The sequence below is a fragment of the Hipposideros armiger genome, unplaced genomic scaffold (assembly GCF_001890085.2).
Source record: "Hipposideros armiger isolate ML-2016 unplaced genomic scaffold, ASM189008v1 scaffold_167, whole genome shotgun sequence".
NCBI classification, from domain to species: Eukaryota; Metazoa; Chordata; class Mammalia; order Chiroptera; family Hipposideridae; genus Hipposideros; species Hipposideros armiger.
In genome coordinates, this window is record NW_017731517.1 from 2,175,637 (window position 1) to 2,184,338 (window position 8,702).

General features: G+C 39.1%; 1 protein-coding gene across 1 annotated transcript in view; it reads right to left on the reverse strand.

Annotated features, from left to right (window-relative positions):
* Positions 1 to 315: 315 nt before the first annotated feature.
* Positions 316 to 8,702, reverse strand: part of LYST (lysosomal trafficking regulator) — a 165,442-nt gene continuing 157,055 nt past the window's right edge. The window contains exons 46-49 of the mRNA XM_019651799.1: positions 8,192 to 8,263; positions 7,801 to 7,886; positions 1,225 to 1,399; positions 316 to 812 (exon numbers count right to left, since the gene is read on the reverse strand). Coding sequence (XP_019507344.1) covers positions 737 to 812; positions 1,225 to 1,399; positions 7,801 to 7,886; positions 8,192 to 8,263 — 409 coding nt within the window. The 3' untranslated portion in view covers positions 316 to 736. The remainder of the gene's footprint in view (positions 813 to 1,224; positions 1,400 to 7,800; positions 7,887 to 8,191; positions 8,264 to 8,702) is intronic.

Here is an 8,702-nt window from a genome sequence, read left to right on the forward strand (position 1 = left end):
GGCTCACTGGTTTTGACTGTAAACCTCACATAGTTTTGTGAAGCTCATGCTAGAGAATAAAATCAGGATCCCAGAGGTCAGTGCATGCCATTCCTTCTCTGTATATTTTCTTGTTCCTCCTTGTTTATGCTTTATCACTTAAACAACAAATACTTGAGTACAGGAAGCTTTAAAAAAATGTAACAGTACTACATATTCTCTTTATAGAAATAAATGCTGATTACTTATGGAGGTATTTTATTTCCCTGAAAGAGGAAGGGGTAAAAATGGAACAATAAGCTATTAATTTAGGTTCATCGAACTTTAAATCTCGTGCATTGAAAATAAATGTAGAATTTGAATCACTTACATCCCATTGAGTTTTGAAAGTCAAACTTGTTAATGGAGCGGAAGGTAACTGGTTGTTTATCAGTCTTGTCAGGCACGCTCCTGTGGCTATCAATCACCATTGGTATTTTCAATAAAGACAAGAAAAAATATTGCTTCTCTAATGAAGAGGCCCTCTCCAGGGAGTTTCCCAGCATGCCTGTCTGTTAGACTCAGCTCCAGACTCAGGATTTAAGCTCCAGAGAGACAAGAACTGGCCTCCTTTGGCCACTGGGTTGGACAGCCTAGTGTTAGATAAACATCAGCTGTGGACAGTGACTCTGATCACGTATTTCTTTAGGTCTGTGTGCCTTCATGTCTCTCTAACAAAAATACATCACAGAGTATACTATAAAGATGGGAGAGGCGTTTACCTGACAATGGGCTTGTTTGATTTGGGAAATGTGATTTCCCGCACCGGCTTTAGGTCCCACGTACTCCATAACCTAAAGGGAAAAAAAGTCATCATCTAATTATAAAAACAAACTTCCTTCACAAGGAAAACCTACATGTTTGTTTATTTGTTAAAAATCATCTGGAAGGAAACACAATCAATGATTAACAGTAGCTATTTTGGAGAAGTCTGCAGGGGGTGGGTGTGAGAGTAAGAAAGCCTAACTTTGTATATTTTCATAATGTTAATCTTTCATAGTTAACAAATAATATAAAATTTCAAAACGACACTAAAGCTGTCTTTGTTATTTAGAAATAAAACAGATGACTGAAGAACCTATACCTGAAGGTGATTTTAAATCTCTAAATATTAAATATGATATGTCCGGATAGTAAAAACTTAGTTTTGAAACTGCCGTGTCCTTAGGAACAAAAGCAAACAAAGAGAATCGGAACTCGTCTCACCTCACAATTCCGTTTTCTAGTCCCCCAGCAATCACATTGATGGATACTCCCTCCGGCTGGTTCGAGAAAGCAACAGAGCAAATGATCTCTCTGCAGTGGACATGTCCCACGAGGTCTCCGTTCACTGTCCAGAGCCTGAGGTCACTGCCTCCGCCAGCTGAAACGCCAAAACCACCTGCAGGTCACCAGGGTGTGGGCGTCTCAGAGCCCAGCACCCTGGGTCCCAGAGGGCATTGCTGGGGCCAAGCCCATTTTAGCGATGAAGTGGATAGGCAGCTCCTGACTGAAGACTGTACAAAGGAAATTACTATGCTGTAAGTCACACGGAGCTTTGCATATTTATCTAGAGACAATGACCAGTGACAAAAGTAAAAAATTAATCTGCGACAGAGAGCAACTAGGTAAATTAATCAACTAGGTAAATTAATATTTCAGCATATGAACTACCAAATCTGAATTTGCAAGTATCTAGAAAGCTAAGCAATCTCCAAAAAGAGAAGACAATACTCTCTGAAATCATCTAGAAGTGACTCATGTGACTTCTGAAGAAAAAAATAGCAATGGTAAAAGTTAGCCGAGTTAAAAACTAATTCTTAAAAAAAAAAAAAGCTGATTCTTCAGAGTGGCACTGAATCTTATAAATCAATGTTTTATTGAACTAATTTTTTCTTTTTAAAGACCCTAAGTAACCAAACTTTTTGTGGTTTTCCAGGGAGGAGAGGAGGCAATCATTGCTTATCAACCACTGTAAATGGCTGGTGGATTGGAGGCTCCTGAGGCTGGGTCCAGTCTTCTTTGCAGAAATAGTCTCATGTTGATAATGTTTGGGTGACATAGTGTTTCTACACTTAATTTTATTTCTCCATTAGAACTAACATAAAAGTAGAGAATTTATGTTTCTCCTTATGAAGGCAATGAAAAAATTTCAGATTTTATAGCAAAGAAACAAATACTGGAAATACTCCTTTATTTAAAGATATGCTAAAGACCTTCGAATATCACAAACCAAAATGCCTAGTGTGTTTCAGCATTATTCTCAATAGCCAAAAGGTGGAAACAACCCCAATGTCCATCAACAGATAAATGGATAAACAAACGTGGTCTATCTATCTACACAATGGAATGTTATTCAGCCATAAAAAGTAAAGAAGTTCTGACCTACGCGGCAACGTGGATGAACCTTGAAAACACGCTGAGTGAAATAAGCTGGTCACAAAAGGACGAATGCTGTATGGTTCCACTTCTATTAATATAAACTACCTCGAACAGGCAAATTCATAGAGACAGAAAGTAGAACAGAGGTTANACTCATGGCAGCCCAGCTCCAGGTTGAGCTGTTGTTCAGCATCTTAGCTGTGGAGGGCAGTGTCACTGGCCCTCATGTGTGGGATCCGAACCGGGGCCCTCTGGCATCCCAAGCGAGTTCTTAACCATCGCGCCACTCGGCCGGCCCTACAGATATCTTTTTGAATTAGCGTTTTCATATTCTTCTGGTAAATACCCAGAAGAGGAATTGCTGGGTCATATAGTGGTAGCTCTATTCTTAATTTTTTGAGGATACTCCCCCTACTGTTTTCCATAGTGGCTGCACCAATCTACAACCCCACCAACAGTGCACGAGGGTCTCCCCTCCACATCCTCACCAACACTTGTTATTTCCCTCCTTAATAACAGCCACTTAGCAGGTGTGAGGCAATGCCTCACCATGGTTTTGATTTGCATTTCCCTGATAACCAGCACCGTTGAACATCTTTTCATATCCCTGTTGGCCATCTGCATGTCTTTCTTGGAAAAATTTCTATTCAGACCCTCTGCCCATCCAACAACTGTTTTTTTTTGTTTTTGTTGAGTTGAATGAGTTCTGTATATATTTTGGATATTAGCCCCTTTTTGGAAATCTCATTTGCAAACATCTTCCATTTGGTTGGTTGCCTTGCCTTTTTGTTTCATTGCTAGTTTCCTTTGTTGTACAGAAGCTTTTTTAGTTTGATGTAGTACCATGCATTTATTTTTGTTTCCCTTGTTTTTGGAGTCAAGTTCACAAAAACACCAGAGATCAATGTCCAGAAGCTTACTGCCTATGTTTTCTTCTATTTTATTGTTTCAGGTCTTATATTCAAGTCTTTAATCCATTTTGAGTTAATTGTTTGGTATGGTATAAGATAGTATAGTTTCATTCTTTTGCGTATAGCTGTCCAGTTTTCCCAACACCATTTACTGAAGAGGTTTTCCTTTTTCCATTGTATATTCTTGGCTTATTTGCCATAAATTAGTTACCTCTATATGTGTGGGTTTATTTTTGGGCACTCAATTCTGTTCCATTGGTCTGTGTGTCTGTTTTTCTGCCAATACCAAAAGTCTTTTATACTTAACCATTTCTGATATGGCACATTAATTGGTGAAGATCCAAATTTCTATTTGGTATCATTTCCTCCTGTCTGGAAAATATCTTTCACCATTTCTTGTAATGTAGATCTGTGGGTGAATTGTCTCAGCTTTTGTTTGCCTTCATTTTTTAGGGATTTTTTTATAAGGGTGACAGTTTGAAGCAGTATAAAGGTGTCAATTTATTGCGCTTGCAGTTTCTAAGAGGTCTGAAGTATTATTACCCGGGTTTCTTGGCATATAATGTATCTCTTTTTCTATGTCTGCTTATAAGATTTTCTCTTTACCATTGGTTTTCCCACTATGATTACGAGGTGACTTGGTGTGCTTTTCTTTGTTTATTCTGTTTGGTAAGATCGCTTTAATTCACACTGAAAATGAGCCAAACTTTGCCAGAAAACAGTCTTTTCTAAACTTCTCTCTCATTAACTTTGTTCATGGGAGAATAAACTCAGCACTGGAGCAAGAATATTGTAGCCTCTTCTCAAGTGATCTTCTAATCATTTTGGCCTCAAGGGACATATCGTATTATTTAATTTCTCTCAAATAGCTGAGTTGCTACCCAGTGTCCCCAAAGCGGCAGGATATATTTCTCTGTTCAGGTCCTACAACACAATAAAATTAGTGGCACCTCCTTCCCAGCTCAGTGTACATTCAAGTGTATGTCTTTCGTATCGGCAGATGTAGCTGCTTTATTTATTGTGGAGTTTAAAATGGACTCTCTTAATCTCAATTGAATTCTTCCCGTTATCCTATGCTCCCCCTTCGCAGCGCTTAACCACACTCTGTAACCACACACATTGTATGTTGTTATAGCAGGTTTCGACACCAGCCTGCACTACCTCAGGAGTCAGTGGAGCACCTGCCACACAGTGGGGGCTCCACACAGATATGGGGGACGGTGCTCTGTTCTTTATTTTTTTTAAATTGGGGAATTGGGGGAGGGGAACAGTGTTGGGGAAATGGGGAAGGGGACCAGTCAAGTTGTTGTTCTTCAATCTTAGTTGTGGAGGGCGCCAGTTGCCATCTGGCTACACATCAGCAGCTTGTGGCCTCTAAGCTCAAGGTGCTGTGTTCAATCTTAGTTGCGGGTGGGCATAGCCATGATCTCATGTGGGAGTCGAACCAGCAGCCTTATTGTTAAGAGCACATGCTTTATCTACTGGGCCATCTGGGCAGCAGCTCAAATCAAGGTGCTGAGTTTAGTCTTAGTTGCGGGTGGGTGTAGCCCACCATCAAACAGGCAGTCTTGTTAGGAGCACGTGCTCTCACCAGATGAGCCATCCTGCCACCTGTTGGCAGCTCAGCAGCAGCTCAGCTCAGGCGCAGCGTCACTGGTCCATGTGGGAATCCAACCGGCGACCCTGTTGCTCAGAGCTCACGCTCTTAAGCTAACTCTTAACCAACTGACCCACTCGGCTGGCCTGTTCTGTTCTTTAAAATGAGTGGTTTGACCTTGGGGCTGACTAAACTCTATTTAAGGGTAGTAAAGTTTGAAATATAAAATTTGTCATAAAGACCATAATTAAGAAATGAAACTTGTCCTTTACTAGTGACGTAAATTTATAGGGGAGATAAAGAGAGAACCTATGTGGGTTACAAAAAATAAAAGCCAACAATTTGAGATCTGGGCACAATATTTAAAGTGCATAAAGAACAGGCCTTTAAATCTGTTTTTATGAAATTTATTCCCCATTTGAAGTGGCAGTGTGTACAACGAAAACACAGCTAGTGGTAATTTACAGAAATGTTTGCCTGAACATGCACACCATGGAGTGTTTCAAACATACACAGTAAGTTTCATGCTGAATAAATAATCCCCCCAAATTAATTTTTATTTTTACATAAAAATATAATATTGCACTCTTAACAAGACCAGTCATTTTGCATATTTCCTCGTTAGATAAATGATGAAATTCAGCCTTAAAAAAAAAGACTGAGGAGCAGCCCTATTCTAATAGGGGTCAAATTTAAAGTTCTCAGTAGAAAAATGAAACCTAGAATTCATCAAAGCTGCAATTCTTTTTTTTTAAACAAAGCAAATCACTTCAACGTGAATAGGAATATTCTCATCTCTGCGCCTATGTGGAACTGGGAACAGACGCCTGGTCTGTGCGGACATGACCCGAATGCAGCCAGCGCGGCATTGTGACGCCGGAAGCGGTTTCAAGTCATGAGCGCACGCGGCCACGCGCTGTCTCTTGTATTGGTCTAGACGGCAGAGACTTGGAAACTGTATTTCATACAGTTTTTAAGCAGAATATTTTAGAAAGTTTGGAAGTTACAAAAGTAGTTCTGTAAACACCATATGAGTCAAATTTCTGTAACAAACACGCGAGTTATTCTCAGGCAGGAATACATATTTTTATGCCTTGGTAACATATTACTGAGCTTATTTTACAGTGTTTTCAAAGCCAATATAGCAGCACCCCAAGTGAAAATATAGCTGTAACACCATGGAAGAGATAGACTATTCCAAGAGTTTCAGGGATTCTGTTTTCACGTGGGGAAGTTTGCTGTGGGGTACACTTAGATTTTTCTATTGTTCCTTGAATTCTCAGGTTAGTAGAAACAGAGTGATGACTGTTTCCTAAAGGAATTATTCCACCTAGTGTTTAAAACAAGGTAAGCGGTCATCTTTTCTCCTGTTTTGGGGAAGAAAACTTCCTGCACAGTGGATTACATGACTCATCTGGACTGGATTAGTAATGTCTGTGCAAACTTTTTGCATAGTGGAGGCTTTCTACTGGAAACGTAACTTTTCAATGCCCCATGAATGGCAGATATTAAAAGAATTATCACTTTTTAAATCTTAATGACACAACTAAGGATAGTCAGTATCTAGTGTTATGGATTTTCAGTAGAATTTTTACGAAGGAACAGAACGTGTCTGAGATCAAAGATACCCGTGTTCTTGTTTGTGGCTGTCAAAAAATTCTGGTTCTTCTTTGAGCTAAGGAGGCAACTGGCAGAAAATGCCTTTTAACATTGAGGTTCAACAGTAGTTTGTTTTTAGTATTTAGATATTCCATAAAATGCTTGGTGCAGACGTACCTACTGAACAATTTACTTCTCAAAGAAAGCAATTACTAAGTTCAGAATTCTTTATCCTTTTCTTTCATTTTTTGGGGGGTTGGGGGGTGTTATCTCAGTATAAAACTTTTTAAATATAATTTTTTAAAGTATTTTATATAAACAATTAGCTAATCAATTTAAATTCTACTGGCCCTTTTGGAATAATAGAAAAAGGAGAGACCCTAACTTTTTTTTAGAACGCCCTTGTAGAAAGAAAACCTTTAAGAATATGATTTGAGCTTCCTGTATCAGACTTCAGTCTTGTTGGTTAGTGCATGCTGACACAACCCTCCACCAATCCTCACTAACTTAGAACAAAACCTTCCTCTAAGGACCTTGTGAAGCTGCAGAGTTTTGTACAGAGAATAGATTTTATAATTATTTGGATGGTTTGTTTGGTCATCCGTTTCTTCATGTTCAACCTCCTAACACCGGTGAAGTGAACAAGTCTAGTTTGTGGAGTTCAAGTGTGTGGAGAACGCACCGTTCTCTTCTTCATCCGGCCGCATAGCTGCTCAGGAAGGAGTAGAACATGGGCTGTTTCAAGCGCTGCTGGTCCTTCCGACACCAGGCAATCACGGTCCCTTCACTGTTTGCTGTGTACAGATGGTGGCCATCGGAGGAAAATGTAAGGCTGTGAAAAGAAATCCCATTTGTACATTATCTCTCTTAAAGCTGTATTACATATTGGTGGTCATATAGAAATTAGTATAAAGAAGTTACAGTATCTTTACTGGAGCGGAGAGACAAACAAAATGAGTGCCTACGGCTCACTGGTTTTGACTGTAAACCTCACATAGTTTTGTGAAGCTCATGCTAGAGAATAAAATCAGGATCCCAGAGGTCAGTGCATGCCATTCCTTCTCTGTATATTTTCTTGTTCCTCCTTGTTTATGCTTTATCACTTAAACAACAAATACTTGAGTACAGGAAGCTTTAAAAAAATGTAACAGTACTACATATTCTCTTTATAGAAATAAATGCTGATTACTTATGGAGGTATTTTATTTCCCTGAAAGAGGAAGGGGTAAAAATGGAACAATAAGCTATTAATTTAGGTTCATCGAACTTTAAATCTCGTGCATTGAAAATAAATGTAGAATTTGAATCACTTACATCCCATTGAGTTTTGAAAGTCAAACTTGTTAATGGAGCGGAAGGTAACTGGTTGTTTATCAGTCTTGTCAGGCACGCTCCTGTGGCTATCAATCACCATTGGTATTTTCAATAAAGACAAGAAAAAATATTGCTTCTCTAATGAAGAGGCCCTCTCCAGGGAGTTTCCCAGCATGCCTGTCTGTTAGACTCAGCTCCAGACTCAGGATTTAAGCTCCAGAGAGACAAGAACTGGCCTCCTTTGGCCACTGGGTTGGACAGCCTAGTGTTAGATAAACATCAGCTGTGGACAGTGACTCTGATCACGTATTTCTTTAGGTCTGTGTGCCTTCATGTCTCTCTAACAAAAATACATCACAGAGTATACTATAAAGATGGGAGAGGCGTTTACCTGACAATGGGCTTGTTTGATTTGGGAAATGTGATTTCCCGCACCGGCTTTAGGTCCCACGTACTCCATAACCTAAAGGGAAAAAAAGTCATCATCTAATTATAAAAACAAACTTCCTTCACAAGGAAAACCTACATGTTTGTTTATTTGTTAAAAATCATCTGGAAGGAAACACAATCAATGATTAACAGTAGCTATTTTGGAGAAGTCTGCAGGGGGTGGGTGTGAGAGTAAGAAAGCCTAACTTTGTATATTTTCATAATGTTAATCTTTCATAGTTAACAAATAATATAAAATTTCAAAACGACACTAAAGCTGTCTTTGTTATTTAGAAATAAAACAGATGACTGAAGAACCTATACCTGAAGGTGATTTTAAATCTCTAAATATTAAATATGATATGTCCGGATAGTAAAAACTTAGTTTTGAAACTGCCGTGTCCTTAGGAACAAAAGCAAACAAAGAGAATCGGAACTCGTCTCACCTCACAATTCCGTTTTCTAGTCCCCCA